This window comes from Salvia splendens, chromosome 4 (assembly GCF_004379255.2).
Source record: "Salvia splendens isolate huo1 chromosome 4, SspV2, whole genome shotgun sequence".
Classification (NCBI taxonomy): Eukaryota; Viridiplantae; Streptophyta; class Magnoliopsida; order Lamiales; family Lamiaceae; genus Salvia; species Salvia splendens.
In genome coordinates, this window is record NC_056035.1 from 9,104,784 (window position 1) to 9,127,044 (window position 22,261).

The 22,261-nt window shown below is 38.2% G+C and overlaps 1 protein-coding gene across 1 annotated transcript; it reads left to right on the plus strand.

The window, feature by feature from the left end:
* Positions 1-6,194: 6,194 nt before the first annotated feature.
* LOC121799774 (uncharacterized protein At5g23160-like) lies at positions 6,195-7,290 on the plus strand. The gene is made up of 2 exons (XM_042199240.1): positions 6,195-6,662; positions 6,728-7,290. The coding sequence occupies exons 1-2, from the start codon at positions 6,381-6,383 to the stop codon at positions 7,121-7,123; spliced, it is 678 nt and encodes a 225-aa protein (XP_042055174.1). The 5' UTR covers positions 6,195-6,380; the 3' UTR covers positions 7,124-7,290.
* The last annotated feature ends 14,971 nt before the right edge of the window (positions 7,291-22,261 follow it).

Sequence of the window (22,261 nt, forward strand, 5' to 3'; positions counted from 1 at the left end):
GCTTTTCTTCATCGTCTGAATGATCTGCCATGGCCGAGATTTGGTATTCTCCGGCTGTGTCTTATTCTGAGCCTTTCTCTGATGCCATGTTAAAAGAATAAATTGTGGAAAAGAAGAATTTCATTCATTCAACTTGTATATTCCAAAAGTTCATCACCCTAGTATTTATAGGGTAAATGAGAATATTCTAGTTCATCAATAAATGTAAATTGATACTCTACAAAGTTTAGGAACTATGCTTTACTTAGGAACTCTCCATAATGAATGTTGGGTGGCATATTAATGTTGTCTCTCTTTCCAACACTTTCGAACAGTCTTACTTCTCGCACCCTATCCATTGCCCATATTTTTTTGGGACGGAGGGAGTACTATATATCCTCCTGTATGCTATTAAAACTGTAAGGAAAAGAGGGTTTGTGTTTCTGCAAGCATATTTATGGAAATGCTTGTGGTTGAGAGCATGCAATTAGTTTCATGCATCTTAACTTTAGAATCCTTCATGTAGTTAGCTACTTTGGTACTGTAGCGCAGCTTGATGCAGTATCTCATTCGGCTTATCTCTGTGCTTACACCTGGCCATCTGCATTGTTATTTCACTAGCACTACGAATGAATATACTTAATTTGCTTGTGCCATACCTAATCCTGTTACCAATCCTTAGGGCCCGTTTGGTTTCCATGTTTTTTTTTTCAAAAACCCGTTTTTGGTTGTACAGATACCAACATATGTTAGGAGATTGTAACCTCCAATAGCTGGATTGGAGATTGTGTTAATAATCTTGGGCAGGTGTTTGGTTGTACAGTTACGTATCCTCACCCCTTTGATATGGCCGTTTGGTAACCGATTCGGAAATAGAGATACAAATGTTCATTCTCGGATTTATCCTCAGACAAATTTCAAAATTCCAATATTGCCCTTAGTCAAAGTTTTGGCGCTGAAAACCGATTTCATCTCTAACCCTAATGCCCGATTCCCAAATTTCATAGCAAATCAACACTCGTGGTGGTGACCGGCGTCTTGAAGCTTCTTCGCTCGCCTGGAGTTACATCCGCAGAAGGATACCTGGTATTATTCGTCAGGTTAGCCATATATGGCCTTACTGTACTGAAGGTCCCGCTGATGGGCAGATTCTGTCCGAAACGCGAAAGTGTTGAATCGGAAGCAAACTTGATGGTTTAGATTAGAGCAATAGGTTTATTTCAAGCATTACTTACTTGTTTTGCTGCCAATTATTCGGTAGTTTTGGGATTGATGTTTGAAGTCGAATTTGCAGCAACATATAGTTAAACGAGTACATTTTGGTTTAATTGGTTTGTTTGTTGCAAGACATACGACGATCTTGTCGCAGCTACAATCTTCTGTTATGGCGTCTCAACATAACAGCGGTAATGACACCGACGGCAGCCCATTACTAGAGGGTATTGCCTTCGCCTTACCCCCCTATTGTTTGTTCTTGGTACACACATGGTAGTTAACCATTTTTTATGTGAAGGTTGCTCTGATATGATCACGAACAGAGGAGTGGTAGCACCCGGCGCTAGAAGGGTTTGGACAGAACGCGAGGAGGCCATCCTTTTGGCGGCTATCAAGGAGTTGGCTGCCACCGGCTGGAAGTAGGATAATGGTTTCCGTTCAGGGTATCTAACCCGTGCTCTGGAAGCCCTGAAACGTGAATTTCCAAAAACTGATATTGTTGTCCACCCTCACATAAAGGCAAAAATCACTACTTAGAAGAAGAATTACTATTCGGGGCCAAGCGACTTGCGCGCGATCGCGGTACCTGATGGGCTGGTATCTCGGCTGTGGGCGACGATCAGGTGGATCTAAGTGGTGTGAGACGTAGGGTGATTCTGGATCAGGCCACAACGACGGACGGAGTACTTCCACCCGGCTGCTCGGAGGGTCCCAACTGGTTACACGACGAGGTTGGGCCGGCTGGTAGGGACGGAATGGCTGTGTGGCCTGAGGGAAGTCGTATTGACGACGGCGATAGCCGGCGTAGTCGTATGACATGTTGACGGACTGAGGCGTGGCTGTGGTGGTTGATGATCGTTTGACTTCGACGCGGCACGCGGGAATCCTTCCCGTCGGGCGTTGCAGAAGTAGTGTTGTCCTGCGGCTAGAGCTCGGCGGACAGGCGGGACTCGACAACCAAAGCAGTTGTTGTGCGCGGAATGTTTTCCATCGGGCAGCGGTGTAGCTTCGGTTCGAGATGGTGGGAGGGTCAACTCTCAATGAAAGCACCAGTAGTTAAGGGTGTTTCCCTTAACAAGCACCGGCGGCGAGTTTCGCTCGGCGGTGGAGATCAATTTCCGGCGACCAATAGGCTCGGCGGACGGGGACAGAGTTTCTGTGCGCGGGAGTCGCTCCCGTCGGGCAGATAACTCGGCGGCTGATAGAATACTCCGGCGTCCAATTAGGATCGGCGGAGGGAATCCAAAGTTAGGATTGAAAAACACACGTTATCCTTGGTGGAGAAAATATTTCATTAATTGATTGAATGAATAAAAAGGATAACAGTCTATCCTATTTATAATGCTACTGACTTAATGAACAAGAAAACAAAGATATAGAAAAAGATATGCTAAATCCCTATAATATCTAAACTAAATAATAATAATAGAGGTTCATATCAACTCCCCCACGGTTAAAATCCACCTTGTCCTCAAGGTGGGAACCACGAAGCAAAAAGGAGAGTTGAAAGCAGAAGCTTCGGCGAGGCAACTCCTCCTGGATCAAACACACACCGAACAGATGAACGTCTCCCTTCTCCACTTCCATAAAAAATCAAAAAAGGAGACCCAACTTTGTCGGAAAAATTCCTTGCCAAATCGAAAAGCTTGTCCACGCCTCCCAGAATGCCCAAGCATGGCATGTCATTACTCGGAGGGATCAACCTTGCATCTTTGTCAAGCGATGTTGATCGATGATTCATACTTGGAACATCACCGACATTCAAATCCACGCAGACACAAGCAATTATGGGCAAATCGGTGTAAGCACCATCTCCTTTCTTGCCCCAACAATTTCCAACAACATTTTTGGATGACACTTGAACAACATTGAGTGAGGTGATTATCTTCTCCACTTCACTAATAGAACCATCCTCCTCTTTATCTTCTAGCCATGTCTCCTCCTTTTCACCAATCTTCTCATCATATACCCCAACGAGCACTTGCGGTGACTCATTGTCGTTCTTGACAATCCCTTTGTTCTTGACGAACTCTCCAGGGGACTCGTTGTTTGGAACATCAAGAGGAGCGCCATCATTGTGAACATCGGTAACGTCATTGGGAACATCATCACCGAATACTATCGTGGGAGTATTATCAGTTTTCTCTTCGGCTAAATTCTCATCTTGAATGTTCTCCTCAAACTCCTCCCCATCATCCGCATAACATAGAATGCGTTGTTTACACACATGTCCCATCACCCATTTCTCGGGACAGTGCCAGCAGAGACCCAACCTGGACCGTTCTGACTTCTCCGCCTGAGAGACTCGTATTAGTGGCAGGAGTGGCTGCTCCGGAGTTTGACTGGTCACACGTGCGGGCTGACTGTACAGGTCCCGCGTTGGCTTTTCGGTGGAGTAGCGGGGCTTATGGGAGGCGGGCTGGACTCGCGCTCTCACCTCCTCCCGAGGGCGAGGTCGGTCCCAGCACGTCTCCGAGCGTCGGGGACAGTCAACGGTCAGGTAGTCGCGGTCCTGCTGTTGTGCCGGTGGGTCCCAGCATGTTGGGCGGTGCCGCTGCATTGCGGTTGTCGGGTAGCGATCAAACCCTAATTGGGTCTGATGATCTCCGCGATCAGATAGGTGGCCACCCCTCTCGATGTAACCACCGCGGTGTCGGGGCCAAGCGTCTTGCGCGCGATAGCGGTACCCGATGGGCTGGTATCTCGGTTGTGGGCGACGATCAGGTGGATCTAAGTGGTGTGAGACGTAGGGTGATTCTGGATCAGGCCACGACGACGGACGGAGTACTTCCACCAGGCTGCTCGGAGGGTCCCAACTGGTTACACGACGAGGTTGGGCCGGCTGGTAGGGACGGAATGGCTGTGTGGCCTGAGGGAAGTCGTATTGACGACGGCGATAGCCGGCGTAGTCGTATGACATGTTGACGGACTGAGGCGTGGCTGTGGTGGTTGATGATCGTTTGACTTCGACGCGGCACGCGGGAATCCTTCCCGTCGGGCGTTGCAGAAGTAGTGTTGTCCTGCGGCTAGAGCTCGGCGGACAGGCGGGACTCGACAACCAAAGCAGTTGTTGTGCGCGGAATGTTTTCCGTCGGGCAGCGGTGTAGCTTCGGTTCGAGATGGTGGGAGGGTCAACTCTCAATGAAAGCACCAGTTGTTAAGGGTGTTTCCCTTAACAAGCACCGGCGGCGAGTTTCGCTCGGCGGTGGAGATCAATTTCCGGCGACCAATAGGCTCGGCGGACGGGGACAGAGTTTCTGTGCGCGGGAGTCGCTCCCGTCGGGCAGATAACTCGGCGGCTGATAGAATACTCCGGCGTCCAATTAGGATCGGCGGAGGGAATCTAAAGTTAGGATTGAAAAACACACGTTATCCTTGGTGGAGAAAATATTTCATTAATTGATTGAATGAATAAAAAGGATAACAGTCTATCCTATTTATAATGCTACTGACTTAATGAACAAGAAAATAAAGATATAGAAAAAGATATGCTAAATTCCTATAATATCTAAACTAAATAATAATAATAGAGGTTCGTATCACTGACAGCATTTTATTGGTGGGTTATCAGCTGTGTGATATGTAGGCTATGACGACACGTTGACACTTCTTTCTTGTGAACATTCCTACCATTCAGAGTGCATTAACAATTGGTTACATATAAATAAACAAGGTATGTTCATGTTCTTATGCCACGTTGCTTTAAGGGGAATGTTGGTGACACACACATGCCTCATAATTGGAAAGCGCATGAAGGAAATACGCATCATATAAAAAAATTATTTCTATTTTCCCATGATACAATGCCTGAGGCTGGACACTCTGATACCCTAGGTTATGTATTCTGTTTCTGTTTGTCAGTATGCTATAGTTGTCAAGCCTCAACAACCCTAATTAACCACAGATACAGACTTCATTGGCACTGTTGAGAAAAATGAAAAATGAATTTAATCTTCTTGAGTATCAATGAGTCATGTTCATGTCCCATAGAACTAGAAACGTTGATGGATGGATTACTTCAATTGTGCATTTTTAATTTAACACATTATTAAAATTCAAAGGTGGCAACTGAAATTGTTGTTATATGGCGAGGTCTTCCATATCTGTTCAAATTTGTCGACCCTCAATTTGTCGTTTGATACAAAATTATTTTACAAACTCCTGTTTTTTTATATTAAACAGATATGGTAATTTAAATATAAAATAAGTTATTATCTTCTGTTATACAGAAATTAAATTAACTGCCAGACACGTATATTAGTGAGGGTAGGTCGTTTTCAGTGTTTTTTTTTCTTTAGCTAATCCACGATGTATGCTCATAAATTTTATATTAATGCTTTGAATCGGTCAATTTGATTATTACTCCTAGAATCCTTTTTTGAATCAATAAAAACTAAGACTTAACTACCCAATCAAACCTTCCTATATATGTAGATGATTTTATAATGAGGATATTAATTAGTATTTATAATTCATAAAACGATTTAATTAGTATCTTGCTTCTTGTGGACGTTCCCTCGTAGTTTCTCTCCAATAATATTTACTTTATTGCCTTACATTCATAGTCGCCACTCGTCAGCTTTGTATATTGAGGATATTTTAAATTGAGGATTTGTATCACTATAGTCACGTACTAATTCACGTCGTTTCATTTCACTTTTTATAAGGTATTTGGTCAAACTGGGTAAAGAAAAATAAACGAAAAACATTTTAATTTTTAATTAGTCAGACATTATTTACCTAAAAAATATTAATAAAAAAAAGAAATTATGCAGTTATTAGTGGAACATACCACATTATAATATATCCGAACAAGTTAATTTTTATTCGATGACTTAGGAATTTGTAGTGTTCTATTTCTCCAAATTCAAAGTCACATCAGCTAGTCACACTCAATTCATAATTAACCAATCCAACATTTCATTTGCAGAAAATAACCAAATCAAATTCCACAGATTTCATTTTTCCCAATTGAATAGGATATAAAAGCATTTGCACTACACCACTCACTCACTCACACCATTGTATTTACGCAGTAGAAAAACTAACAAACAAAAAATAATTTATAGAAAAGGAAAACGTGGGGGCCAAAATGTGTTGGTTTAACCATACCTATTAGGAAAAACCCTTCATGCAATAGCATTAGCAGGCTGCAGCTAACATCTCCCCTCTCTCTTCTCTCTCCCATGGCTGCCTCCAAAAAGGAGAGAAAAAAAGGAAAGAGAAGCACCTTCCTCTGCTCCTTCGCTGCCTGCTTCGGTATTTCCAATAAAGTCTCCGCCGATCACAGCGACAGAAAATCGCTCTCCGGCCGCTACCAGAGAGCTGCTCCTCCGGTCAACGACCAATATACCGCCGCGCCTCCGCCGGAGATCCTCAAGAGTAAAGACATTAATGTTGTGGAACAGGATGAGGAGGAGAAGAAGATCGCAACTCCATCTCCAGATCAACTAATAACCACCAATAAGGTAACTAATCATCTCTTAATCTATAACAATTCACATAAAATTAATCACATCTGCAAAAATTTCAGAGGCGCGAAAACAGAGACGAATTGAAATCGATAGCAACGAGTTCGATGATAAAGCGGACGGATAATCAACGGAAATTGTCGCACTCGGTTTCTCTGCCGATTATACATCAGAGGAAGCAGAAAGCGGCGCCTGCTCCGGCGGCGGCGGTTGACTCGACGGTTGGAGCGGTGATCGTATCGGTGACTCTGGTGGTAATGATAATTTGGGGGAAAGTTTGGGCGATTGTGTGCGCGGCAGCATGGTTTTACTTCGTGCCGCGATTTAGGCCGAAGATGGACGAATCATACGCCGTTAAATTCAGGAGCGGTGAAAGCGACGGCGTTGATTTTGATTCGTGGGAGTATAAGAAAAGGGTTGTTTTGCAAGGTTTGCTCCATCGGAATCAACACCTATGACACTTGAGTTTGATTTTATCAGTTGGTGTGGTATAAATTATAATTCGTCTTTTACATTTTTGTCTTTTGTAGGGGTGATTTTAATTTTGATCGAGCCAGTTTAAAATTGGGGGTGTTTGTTTCATTTTTTTTTCTCAAGATAATTGTATACATTTTTTACGAGTGTTTTTTTTAATATCGAATTTTTTTATATGAACATGCGTGTGCCGAAGTAGTATGTATTATGCATTTTCCAATAAAGGTTGTTTAGAAATCACCGTGAACATTTTACCTTTCTCTTTGAGGCCTAGAATGTTATCACTAAAATGTGGTTTCTTCTATGGAGAGATTTACAACATGTTCAATTAGAGCACCCGCAACGCATCCCGCGGGTGTCTCTCATCTCGTCCCTCCGAGACGAGACAGACGCGAGACGCGTTGCAGCGTCCCGTCTCGTCCCTATCTCGCCGAGACGTCAGTCTCACCGAGACGGCTGGCGCGCGCTGGCGCTAGGCGTGACGCCCACTCGCCGGCCCGCGAGTGAGATTCGTCACGCTGACGCAATAAATTATTTTTTAAAAAAATCGAATTTTATACAAAAAATTAAAAATTAAAAACGGTAATATGACCGTTCAGCGTTTATTTTATTTTTTTTTCTTTTTTAATTCTATAAATATTCCTCTTTCACACACACAAACACAATTTATTCTTCTCAAATCATCTCTCTTTCCTCTTCAATTTTCATCTCAAATCATCTCTTTTATTCTTCTCCCAAATTTAATCCATTCATGAATCCATTTGAGCAAATGCGTCGAATAATGGAAGAATCGCTTGAAGAAGATCGACGTAGGGAGGCGGAGGAAGCCGCCGCAAGGTTAGTACGCGACTACTTCTGTGATAACCCGGTATGGGGAGAGACCTACTTCCGTCGCCGTTTTCACATGCGGAAATGGCTATTTCTGCACATCGCAAATACATTGGCAACCCGGGAAGAGTTCTTCCAAGAAGGGTTCGACGCCGTCGGCCGTCCCAGCCACACAACGCTGCACAAATGTACTGCAGCAATCCGTCAGCTTGCTACTGGACAAACGGCGGATTTGTTCGACGAATACATCCACATTGGAGAAAGCACTGAGAGAATGTGCTTGATGAACTTCTGCAAAGGCGTCCGGGCAGCCTTCACCGATGGATTTCTTCGGAAGCCAAGCACGACAGATTGTCAGTTTCTGCTCCACCTTCACGAAGAAGTGTACGGATTCCCCGGGATACTTGACAGCGTCGATTGCATGCATTAGCAATGGAAGAATTGGGGTCATACACGAGCAGCCACAGAGTCACCCACCCCACCGTTATACTCGAGGCCGTTGCCGACTACCGGTTATGGATTTGGTAATACTTTGGGGTTAGCATTAGCAATGGAAGAATTGTCATGTGGCGTGGAGGGGGTTATACTTCGGGGTCCCCGGATCGAACAACGATGTCAACATGCTCAACCAATCCGACCTCTTCACAGAAGTTTTGAATGGTAAAGCGCCGGCCATCAACTTCATCACTAACAACCGGCAGTATAAAATGGGGTATTAACTTGCCGACGACATCTACCCGAAGTGGCCAACCTTCGTGAAGACGTTCAACAGGCCGGTGAACGAAGAACGGGCTCTTTTTGCGCAGAAGCAAGAGGCTGCTCGCAAGGATGTGGAGACGGCGTTCGGGGTTCTCCAAGCGCGCTTCAACATTATCAAAGCCCCGACTCATATGTGGTTTATGGAGAATATGGTCGACATTATGTATACGTGCATAATCTTGCACAACATGATTGTCGCCGACGAAGGACCTGGGGCGGGAAATTGGTTCGACCCTGAAACCCCGAGAAGCTCTACCGCAAGTAGTCCACCTCGCAGTGGAGTGCATCCGTCTTTGCAAGAGTGGTTGTCTGTTCGGGCAAGGTCACGTGATTCTAACGCCCACGCTCAACTCCATGAGGATCTAATAATGTAGCACATTTGGGCAAAATTTAGCAACCGGTAGACGCACATGATCTTTCTTCTGCTTCTTTGAGTTTTGAGATTTTGAATTTAGAGAGAGTGGGCGCAAGAAATTAAATTATGTATTTTTCATTTTTTTTATGATTTTTAATTATGTTTTTTTTAAATTTTTTTAGAATTTTAAGTTGTAATTTTATTTTATTTAATGGAGTGTGTTTTTATTAATTGAATTTGTTGGAAATAAAAATAAAAAATGAAATTGTATGAATAGTTAAGGGATGAAATGGTTAAGAGACGGTTAAGAGATGGAGGGTTGCAGGTGTTGTCTCTTAATTAAGAGATGGGATGAAAAGTACAATGGAGCCCATGAATAGTTAAGAGATGAGATGGATAAGAGACAACATTGTGTATGGCCTTAGAGAATAGATAGAATTTGAGATATTTGTGATTAGGCATGCACAAATCGAACCGGACCGCCGGTTAACCGGCGGTTCGGAACCGGCAGCGGCGGTTCGGCGGTTCAAGCGGGCCGGTTCAGGTTCGGAAATATCACGAACCGTAACCGGCGGTTCACCGGTTCCAACCGCCGGTTCAATAAAATTTTTTAAAAATATTATTATTTATAAAATTTCTTAAAATTGATATTAAAATATGTAATGATAAAAAATACATTGTATATTCATTCGTATAGTTAACTTATTGAGTGCAAAGCTAACAAAATTTTAATTAATGTATATATCGATAAAAAAAAGAAAAAACAATCCCATCAAATAAATAAATTTAATTTATGTATATATATATCAATATAAAATAAAAGCAGTCTCAACAAAAAATATTGGTGGTGGAATATTATAACCATTTTTTAAATAAATTTGTGTTCACAAATCACGTCAAAATTACATGTTAATGCATATACATACATATATATGGTTACGTTAGTGTGCTAACTAAATTTAAATATCAACACAAACACATAAGTTTATCAACACAAGAATATTGATAAATTTATGTTTTTGTGTTGATATTTTTAACATATAAATTGATATTAGTTATTACTATAAATTAGTTAGTATTTGATCACACACCTATATGTATATATATGGATGTATTCATTTCCTTTTTGTATCTTTTGTTCTTTGTTCTTTTTAATCTCAGCCCCACGATTTTGTCATCCGACGGTTAGATTGGTGCCACGTGTCATTTAATAATGCAGATTTTCAGTTGAATAATGCACACCGACTAATAATGCACCATTATAGTGTAATAATGCAGATTTTCAGTTGAAAAATGCACACCAACTAATAATGCACCATTATAGTGTAATAATGCAGATCATCTGGACCGTTGATGAATGAGATCTAACGGCCCATATTAAGAAGAATAAAGGATCTAAGGGATGAATAGGAGAATAACGCTCCCCCCCCACACACACACACATATATATATATATATACCTTAACCAAATAACTAGAGAACCAAATCATAGACTTGTATTAATACTAGCCTTTGATCAAAAAATCAAGGGCTAGTATTAATTTTCGAATTTAATGAGATATTAGTTCCCTCAATCACAAATTTACTCCATAATAACAATGCGGGGGTATAATGGTCATTGCATAGCTAAAATTAGGTAGGTGAAGGTAGGAGGAGATCTCGGCCACAGTCTCCCACAGTCTCACAGCAAAACCAAATGGAAAGGGAAAAGGAAAGCGAAATCGAATCCAATGCTTCAGCTGTCCAAATAAAAGGCGTTCCAATCCATGGCGGAAAATTCATTCAGTACAACGTCCTCGGCAACCTCTTCGAGGTCCCCTCCAAATACGCACCGCCGATTACTCCCGTTGGCCGCGGCGCTTACGGTTTTGTTTGGTAAACTCAATTTCTGCAATTTGCTGTGCTTTTTTTTCCGTTTGTGATTTGGTGTGGTATTGCTCCGCCGCAGCTCTGCTACCAATGCCGAGACGATGGAGGAGGTGGCGATTAAGAGAATAGCGAATGCTTTCGATAACAGGATTGATGCAAAGCGAACTCTGCGCGTCGGAGGCTTCTCCTCGTTCCAGTGCTGGAAATGGATTGAGGCATTAAGGCCATATCTTACCCAGGGCTTGATCGGATGAAGATGAAATGAAAACAGTTGCATTGATTTGTTATTTCTTTTTTCTTTTTTTTTTAATTAAATGCTCACGCTCAAAACAAAAAATGGCAACGTAGCAATAAATAATCCAAGCTAATGACTATGTTACTACTCCACTCTCTATCACAATCATGCTAAGTGTACAATTATTTATTTATCACATTTATGATTCTTCCGAGCTGTTGAAATTTAATTAAATTTTTTGTTCCGCAATGTTTAAAATCATAATAAGAGTGATGTGTTTTGTAAACAAGAATGAAGTAAAATCATAATAAGAGTGATGCGTTTTGTAAACAAGAATGAAGTAAAATCATAATAAGAGTGATGTGTTTTGTAAACAAAAGTGAAGTAAAATCATAATAAGAGTGATGTGTTTTGTAAACAAGAGTGAAGTAAAATCATAATAAGAGTGATGTGTTTTGTAAACAAGAGTGAAGTAAAATCATGCTAAGAGTGATGTGTTTTGTGAACAAGAGTGAAGTAAAATCAGAGTAAGAGTGATGCGTTTTGTGAACAAGAGTGAAGTAAAATCAGATTAAGAGTGATGTGTTTTGTGAACAAGAGTGATGTGTTTTGCAGAATAAGAGTGATGTGTTTTGTGAACAAGAGTGAAGTAAAATCACAGTAAGAGTGATGTGTTTTGTGAACAAGAGTGAAATATAATCAGAATAAGAGTGATGTGTTTTGTGAACAAGAGTGAAGTAAAATCATAATAAGAGTGATGTATTTTGTGAACAAGCGTGAAGTAAAGTCATAATAAGAGTGATGTGTTTTGTAAACAAGAGTGAAGTAAAATCATAATAAGAGTGATGTGTTTTGTAAACAAGAGTGAAGTAAAATCATAATAAGAGTGATGTGTTTTGTTCTTTCCAAAGCACCCTTAAAATTTAATTTCAATCTTAAACAAATTCTCATCATTTGAAATTTCGAATCCAGATGTAATTGGCACACTTTTTCCATCAAGTAATTGATCTAAAAGTATGTACTCTTTTCGACAATATATAAGTTGGAAAATTGTTCAAATAGATGGTTTTTGACAAATAAAAACCTTGAAATATTACATATGTCGTGATACAAGTAATACAAATCATAGTTATAATTAAATAATATCTAAAGTATCATATAGAACAATGGATTACATATTACAGTATTGAAGTAAAATCTGAAGACTTGCTTCATAATCGCCATCTTCCTCCTAATCTCCATCACCGTCATGGCCCTTTTCTTCGTGACGGAGACCCCTCAAGCTGCGACGGAGCCAGATCCAGCGAAGAAAGGGCAAATCCTGGTGTTTGGGGAATTATTCGGTGCGCTGAAGGAGCTGCCAAGGCCGATGTGGATCGTGATGCTGGTGACCGCTGAAGGAAACCGCTTAATTGATTTAATTCTCATAATGTAATTTACAAAAATACCCTTAGTCTATTTTATATAATTAATATAAATAATATTTGTTCCATTAAGATGTGTGGCTGAGATTTGTTCTCTAGTTATACACTTAAGATTAGTTATATCTTGATCACTACCCTATATATATATATATAAGAGAAAGTCTATATACATGCCCAAAATTTTGGGATAGTTTCCATAACAGTAATGCTATGCGGCCACAATATGGCTCGCCACACGGTGGCAGTTTTGTAAATAGTTGAAGCAAATAATATTATAAAATAATAGTTCTAGATAGTGCTTAAGTATTTTGACATAATCACCCTTATTCTTCCCGTTTGAGAGAATATGCATTTAATTTCAAATTTAAATTTGAAAACAATCTCTCTCTATACTAATTACAACTCCATTTCCCAAAAATAATTATTATTGGATCCTTACAAGCAATGACATCAAAACATCAAAAATAATAATATATTATACTACATTTATCTAATATTGTTAATTTTTATTATAAATAAAAATATGAGAACATAAGAGTAATAAGTATAAAGCGTTATCGAATGTTGAGGAAAATATAGATGGAGAATTAAGGAAGGGGTAGATTAGTCTTGAAAATTTTGTACTTTCCAAGTGCATTAAATTTGGTTGAAAAATCTAATTATGGCAGACCATAATATGACCATTTAGCATCACTCTTTCCATAATACAGAAGATTGCCTTTTTCTTTCTAAATGCTTTATGTTTCCAGCTAGAAGTAGGGCTTGTGTATATATTTCCACTTGGCAAAATTATATTGGAGGGACACATCAAGTCAGATTGCCACGTGGTATACTAGGACCCCTGAATTTTTTCTCGGGATCCAGGGGCCGGCTTTTAATTAATTGCTACCTAATCGATTGGTTTAGGATAGGGTTAGAGAGTGGATAACGAATTCAAATCTAGCAACCTAGTGTGTTAATTATTCTTAATTGTTGGTCATACAAAATGGATTTGGTGGGTATTATAATATTTGTTTGGGCGGGTATTATAATATTTGTTTATATTTATTTATTTGTTAGTGTGACCCAAACAATGAGCATCGCTTCATATTCTCACTAAATCTTCATCCTTAGATTTTAAAATGAGTGGATGAGATTAAATCTTACGAATTTTAATAAATAGTAGACAAAATATCAATATAGTTTTATTGAAATTTCACATGCATTATATTGAGATTTTACCTGCATTATATTGAGATTTTTTATGTATTTGTTGATAAAAAATTTGCTTGTCAACATATACGAAAAGTGAAATAAAAATCATCAAATTTCATTATCCGAACGTCGTCGTAATATATGCAATTGAGATCTTGTTAGAATCCTTATAAAATTAAGTTTAATTTGATATATTTTTTGCGAAAAAATAATTTAAATTGAGAAATTTACGTAAATTTAAAGTTTTAGGATAATTTTAATAAGAGAGAATTGACATTAATACCCTTCAATTTTATTTAATAATTATTTAAATTTAAAATATAATACACTTGACATTATATCAACCGAATCTCCTAATCGTTAAAAATTAATCTTAATTTTTGATGGTTAATTAACCACCTCCCTTTGATTTTTATATATATTTGCGACAACAACTACTGATTGAACATGGAGACAAGTACCCATGTCTATGTTGATCCTATTTATTTTCAGTTATTAGTTAATACGTGTTGCATCACTTATAAAGTTGTGGCTTTATCGATTGATGCATAATGTTGATTCAATAAGTCCAGCTAATTTAAATTTTTAAGATTTTACTAATTATTTACTTCAGTTGGGTTTAGAATATATATGCTGTATAATAGTGGATAATATAATCTATACTCATACAAAGGGAGACATGTTTAGGAAAATTACAGAAGTGCCACTAGCCCCACATTTGGATGGGAAATGTTATGAAATTTGGGCACTATCTTAGCTTAAATTTTATTATTTTATTGTAAAATACATTTTATTTAATATGGATCTTATGTCTGATTAGTTTGTATGAACCGATAATTTAAGGGTATGGTTGCAGCCTATTCATGTTAGCTTTGCATAGGCTTTATAAAAAATACCACTATTCTATTAGGCCATCCGCAATGGGGCGGACGATGGCACGCCCGATGGCGCGCATCGTCCGCCCCATTGCGGGTGCGTGACATAGGCCGCGTACGATCGTCGCGCCCTATACTAAGGGCGCGGAGTATAGCGCGGACGATAGGCCATCGTCCGCCCCACTATGGGCTACGCGGACGATGGTCGCGGACGATGGCACGCGTTTTTGATTTTCTATATAAATCTCGTTTCTCATTCATTTGTACATACGAACATATCGACTATCTCTTTACATATTCTCTCTCAACATCCAACCAAAATAAATCTCGGCAACGACACCAATAGTTCTAGTTCGTCTGAGTCCGGTAGTTCGACGTCAGAAGCATCAGATGCAGCCGTTGAAGAGGCCATGGCGGCATGCTATGCGGCAATGCAGCGCGAGAAGGAGGCGGCGGCAGCGGCGGCGGCGGCGGCTGAGCAAGTCCATAGGCCTATTCGACATAGGACGTATGTCCGAATCGACCACCTGGAAGCTCACAGACGTCTGGTTGAAGACGATTTTGCCGATCAACCACGATGGGGCCCGACTGTTTTCCACCGCCGGTTTAGAATGTCGCGGTACCTTTTTCTCAGCATTGTTCGGACATTGTCTTCACGTGATGAATACTTCACGTTTCGGAAGGACTGCATCGACAAACCCGGCCTTACACCATTGCAAAAGTGCACAACTGCCATTCGTCAGTTGGCATACGGCACCACGGCGGACCTTTTTGACGAGTACCTCCACTGCGGGGATTCTACATGCCGCTAGTGTCTGAAGCGCTTTGGTCGGGGGATAGTAGAGGCCTATGGCGACACATATTTGCGCAAGCCGACTGCCACTGATTGCCAGGGTCTGATGCAGATGCACGAGACGGCGCACGGGTTTCCTGGGATGCTCGGGAGCATCGACTGTATGCGCTGGCAGTGGAATAATTGTCCGACGGCGTGGAGAGGCCAATTCACAAGTGGATACAAGGGCAGCCACCCGACGATGATCCTCGAAGCCGTCGCTGACCATCGACTCTGGATCTGGCATGCCTACTTCGGCGTAGCCGGGTCGAACAACGACATTAACGTCCTCAACTCGTCCACCCTCTTCACCGAGCAATAAAACGGCAACGGCCCGGCCATCGAGTTCACTGCCAACAGACGCCAATACCATATGAGGTACTACTTGGCCGATGGCATCTACCCACGGTGGCCAGTTTTCCTAAAGACGATCAGCTGCCCAATTGGTGAGAAGAGGGTTTTATTTGCGCAAAAGCAGGAGTCGGCGCGGAAGGATGTCGAGCGGGCATTTGGTGTGCTCCAATCACGGTGGGCAATTGTGAAAGGGCCGACTCGTTCCTGGTACAAGGAAGTCATCGCCGATGTCATATATGCGTGCATAATCCTGCACAACATGATAGTCGAAAATGAAGGCGGAAGCATCACCGATTGGAATGAAGATGACCGTGCATCTAGCTCATCCGGCACGTCGATCGAGACACCCGATAGAGGGGTACCGTTAGGCTTCAATGAGGTTCTATCTAGACAGGCCTCAATGCGCAACCAACAGGATCATGCGCAGCTCATGAGCGACATGATTGAAGAAGTGTGGGCTCGTAACGGCCGTCGCTGAGTTTGTTTTTTTTTTAATTCGCATTGTAATGTATTAATTTTTATTAAATGAAATGAAGTTTTTGAAATTCGTATTTTAATTTATTAGTTTTTTTAAATTCGTATGAATTTTGTAAATATTAAAAAAATGATGATGTTGCGCGCCTTAGGGCGCCCCACTGCAGGTGGGGAGGTAGGAGGATAAAACTGATGACGTGGCGCGCCTTAGGGCGCCCCACTGCTAATGCCCTTACAATATAGTATCTATTTATTCCATTCTTTCAAAGCTGTCTGATTCACTCCAGTTTCCAATGCATTTTGTCAAAAATATATATTTCATATGTTAAATGCATATTTAAACCTTTCATGAATATCAATTTAAAAATATCTATGCAATTCGTGTTTTTTAAGGAAAATTAAATATAATAATGCAGTTTTGAAATGATACTATTTTCAGTTGTTGTCAATTCAATTAATACATGCACATTAAAAAAACACAAGATTAGAACCTGTGATAATAAGAACATAACAAAATCTCAATTTTACATCATTAAAACGAGAATAAAATCAGTATAAAAATATAAGTCAGATAGAGACAGATAGATAGAGAGAGGGGGAGAAAAACCCTCTTCCAAGATTGCAGCCATATTTGTGTAGGATATGCATAGGTTGTAGTCATTAAATAAGTATTCTATTACAAAATATATATTTTCCATATTATCAAATCTGTCATTGATACATTTGTGTATTTCTAATGCAGTTTGTCTCTGATAATAAATGCAACATATATTAGTAATCAATGTAATTCGTTTCTGTAAATAAAATAGGAAAAATGTAGAAATCCCAATAAATTCAATAATATTACATGCAAAGCATTAAGTAATTAATATATGCAAAGTAAATAATGTCACTATAATGATTAATATAGTATATGAAATTTATTTCGAACTATTGTTTTATTTGTGGCAATTTAAAAAATGAAACCTCTTAATCTTTTCTAAGCCTTAATATTATTTTCAAAATGTATTTTTGCTTCACAATCAAATCTAAGATTACTAATTCTAAATTAAATCTAATTTAATAAAAGTATTGAAGACCTAATGTACTTTATGCTCAGGAATGGCATGGAATTAGTAACTTGAAACTGATTCATCTGAATGAAAGATTATTAAATATAATCTAAGTTGTATTGTGCTAATTGCAAAGAAGATTTAATGTTATGTGATTAATATTTAAGTATATGTAGTTAAAAGAAATATACTTTAGCTATGTTCTGAAAATATTAACATAAATTATATAATTCTGACTAGGTATAGTAATTAATCTGCACCCATTAGAGTGAGATGCAAAACTTATATCTGAGTCATTTTGTTTTCATATTGTAAAAGAAAAGAATTTCATACCTATTATGTTATATGCTAATGAAGTAGAATAGGTTTAAGCCCCCCATGTCTGACATGTCATGTGTGCTTAGGGAACCTAAGATACTTTTTTAAGAGCACGCTGACCATTTTTAACCTATAAATACCCTTTCCTAACACTTCTACAATCACTAACCGACTCCTCACAACTGAAAACACTCAATCGAATCAGCAACACAAGCTTGGTTAAGTTTCTTTTCAAATTCTTATTTGCATTCCTCTTTATTGAATCTTCTTTATATATTTATTCCTGTTTCTGAAATGCCCTATATGTATTGAAGTTAGTTTATGATATTTAGCTCCTGTAAATACTTAGTTACATGATGATGCAGTTGCCTAACTTGAAATTGTCAGTAATTTTCACTCTGTTACTAAAAATTAGCATATTTAGCATATGTAAAAACTCATTTTACAATGGATGTAGTTTTCTAAACTTGAACCTGCCATTGCCTCCATGTTTGTATCATCTTTTTTCAAGTCATGCCTCCTTTGTTTGATATTTTTGTAGATCAGTCCCTGCAATCAGTATGTGATATTATTTTTTCTGTTTCTAGCCATTAACATTAGTATCTACGTATGTTTTTACCATATTTGTTTATTCCCAATATTGCATTCAGTTTATGGAGATTGGGTATTGCCTCATTAATATTTATATATAATCTGCTTTCCATAGCAAGCATCGATACCTTTTTTTATCAATCCATGCACAAATGAATGAAGTTATGTCATTATTTGTTGATTCTGAAATAGTAATTCCTATGAATACTAATGCGCGCAAATTTGGCCTTCATTTTTGGTTATTTTCATTCTTCCTGTATGATATATTTACCATTTTTATGTGATTTTTAACAATATTAGTATCTACTTTTGTTTCAACCATATTTGTTTCTTCTTAATAGTCTATTCAGTTTAATTCAATTAGGCATTACCTCATGAATATTTATGCATCAATATCTTATTTTAGTATCTGCACAAAAGATATGAAATTATGTCATTATTTCATGCATCGAAAATTGCATAGGTGCAGACATATTTATTATAACTGCCTGGGGGGAACACATGGAATTAGGACCTGTACACATCTTGTATAAAATAGAGTATTATTTTACTAAGAAAAGTAGGAGAAAAACATACTAATATAAAGAGAGCATGAGGTTTGTTCGATTTTCAAAACTCGCCTAATACTACAAAACGCAATATAAATGCTTCCACTTACCAAAAGTTGTCACTAATCCAGAATTTCTCCTTTCCAAAGCATGTCTACCTGAAGATAGATAAGTAGAAATTAGAGTTTAATATATATTGAAAATCTTAACCTTAAACTGAATTGGCTCACAAACAGCTGATCAACATCGACTCAAGTGCAAAGATTGCGCAGAGACTCATTTTTAGAGAGGCTTGAAACATTTTTGAAAGTTGTTATTAATATGCAGAGATTAGTTTTATAAATTATTAATATGAAGTTGGCTTACCCAATACACTTCAGGTTATCAGAATTATAAATAGGGCAGAACCATCAAGTCTTTCTCCACAATATATCCGATTAGAATTACAAAATTTTCCTGTTACAACAAAAGCCCTAAGAGAATTAGAGGCACAACATGTCAAAGTAAAGGTGACATTGTGATTGCAATTCAAGTAGAGTGAAAGACAGCAAATGCAACTGTTTTTTATACATAAATTGGTATGCAAGACCATCAACAAACTCTAATTGATCTACTATCTCGATTAAGGTAAAGTTTTATTAATACTACCAGTTTACACTGTTGTATGAATGAATGCAGCTTTATTAACATAGACGTTAAAGTGTTTTGCAGAGAACAATGGATGATAGAAGCAAAGAATAGTTCTCAAGTGACACGTTAACAACCATAAAGAGCTCTACAGTTAATCTGTAATGAAATAGCTCTAAGTTTTACCTTTTACCGGAGGCTCCGACATTGATTTTCATGATTTTAGAAGCTCTGCAGCAGAGAAAATTAAAGCTTATCGAATTTTTTAGATCTGTTTCAGCAAACATTTTTTCAATGAAATTAGTTAATTGTAATGAAAATTTAAAACTTATATGACAAAAATGAACAAATTTGTACCTTTTTGGTGAGGGAGAGATGATCGGTTGTCGATGTGGTAGGGGTTTGAAGAAATCGCTTCGACGTCCTCTGTTTCTCCTTTTCCGATGGTGGTGTCAGCTCGAAGTTAGAGGGAAATAGGGTTTCGTCACTGAGGCGGCGAATAGGATTGAGACCGCTATCGGCGACTGGCCAAAAAGTTGCAGCGTCGCCGATTTGTAGTTTATTTGAGTCATTGCCGGCGTTCTCCTCCTCTTTCTCCGTTTTCGTCGGTGGAGGCGTGGAGAAGATAGAGGGAATTAGGGTCTTTCGCCGAGGCGGCGATTAGTATTGTTACTGTCGTTGGAAACTGACCTCAAGGTGGAGGAGTCGCCAATTTGTTGTTCCTGGACCCAGTGTCACCGTCCACCGCCTTTCTTTCTGCATTTTTACCGGTGGAACCGTGGAGAAGTTAGAGAGAAATTAGGGTTTCCAATCTATGCAGCGCATGAAATGTGACAAAAGCACTATTCATATTTTTTGTGCAATAAGTTAATAATTCCTAATGGCTTTCATTATGCTGATTAATTTTAATTAGTGTAATGTTAAGTTTAGCAAGTTTTCTTGAAAAATCGTTTGGGCTTTTATAAATATATTGATATGAGTACTTATTATCTAATTGGGCTATTTCAGAGTAAGAATATTTTGGGCTTCTTATTTTATTTTGGAGTATTTAAATTGAGCTGTTTCTAATAACTATACCTATAAAGAAAATGGTCCAAATGTTTTTTTGGCTCATTATCAAATTTTGTCTGAATTATTTTAAATATAATAAGAGTAATTGTTTTAAATATAATTCCTCTTTTATATAATAGTTTTGTAAATGTTAATTTTTCTCTAGATTTTTTAAATTTATAAAGAAATTTTTATTTGAAATGTAATTATATTTAATTTACATTGATTCGACTAATAATAATGTTTCTTTTTGTAGTTGACATTGGTGGCTTCGTTGATACTCCCATTATTTTAAGTGATAGGTTATTGATCAACATGGTTCGCGTAATGTGAGTTAGATTAGTTTGAATTCGTCAAATTTGAATCCGGATGGAGATATTTTTTTGCACTTTGTTGTATATATGGTTAATATTATTTATGCATTAAATTATTTTAGTTTATATCTATGGTATTCTAATTTCTACATTATTTATTTTTATATTTTTGTTCTTTAATAAAATGTTATATAATGAAAAATATATCTTTGATTTATATAATTCTATCGTGTTATTATTAGTACTCAAAAAATAAATTGATTGTGTATTCCACAAGGGTGAGGATAATAAGTTTAATGGATTTACCTGAAGTTAAATGAAATTAGTACTCAAGAAAATAATTTATTAAGCTTAATGATCATGACTTAAGTTTAATGGATTTACCTAAAATTTAGAATCTTTGCTCAGGCATGCAAAGATTTAATGGGTTGACGAGCTGGGAATCTGGCGACGGTGTCAGCGTCGGCGTCGGTAGGACATAGGCAATCAAAGTAGTGACCCATAACTGAGGCAATATTTGTTTTCTTTTAAATTGTTCTATTCTAATCAATATTTGTTTTCTCTCTTTTAAATTTATATTTAATTAATTAAAATATTATTTATTTACCTAATAAAAATGTTATTATACATTTCTTATTAATTAATCTAACGGCAACTTAATTAATTATTTGTACATCTAGAGATATAATAAATTGTTTATATATTTTCTAGAATAAATGATGGACTTTGAATATTTTAATTAATGAAAGAAAAGGGGTAAAATAAAACAACGCTGACAATTTTTTATTCGACACGAATCGACACGAAGTTAACCCGATACGGACACGTACGTTTAGGGTTTGAGACCTTATACGGTCGACCCAATAAGAACTCGAAGATTTCGAGTTGAGTTAGGGTGGGACGAGTTAGGGTCAGATTTCTTATGTCCCGTGCATAGCATTGATATTACATGGTTCATTTATTTTATTTTACTCCACTTAAAGTTTTCTTTTTTTTTTGTCCATCTCTTTTTTTATATATTTCACTCTCATAAATTAAAGTTGTAGGCATTGTTTGCCAAATATGAAATGTTTCATTTAAAGTGAGGTGGGAGGAGTGCATTTTTCTTTTTGTTATTGTTTATAATGTTATTAATTGTTTATAATGTTATTAATTGTTTATAATTCTTGTTTTCTAAATTTTTATTAAAATTTATATTCATTATTTGAAAATCTTAGGTGTCGTGCATAGCACGGGTGTTAATACTAGTTGTGTCTAATTTTGTGGTTGGTTTTATGACATTATTGCTAAGAGCATCCGCAATGGTGCGGATGTCCCGACGGACTTCCCAAAAACACCACCTGACACGTCTTAAGGACCTCCTACTTCACTGCCACGTCATAAGGACATCCCACTGCACAATGACGGACATCCCCAAGGACAT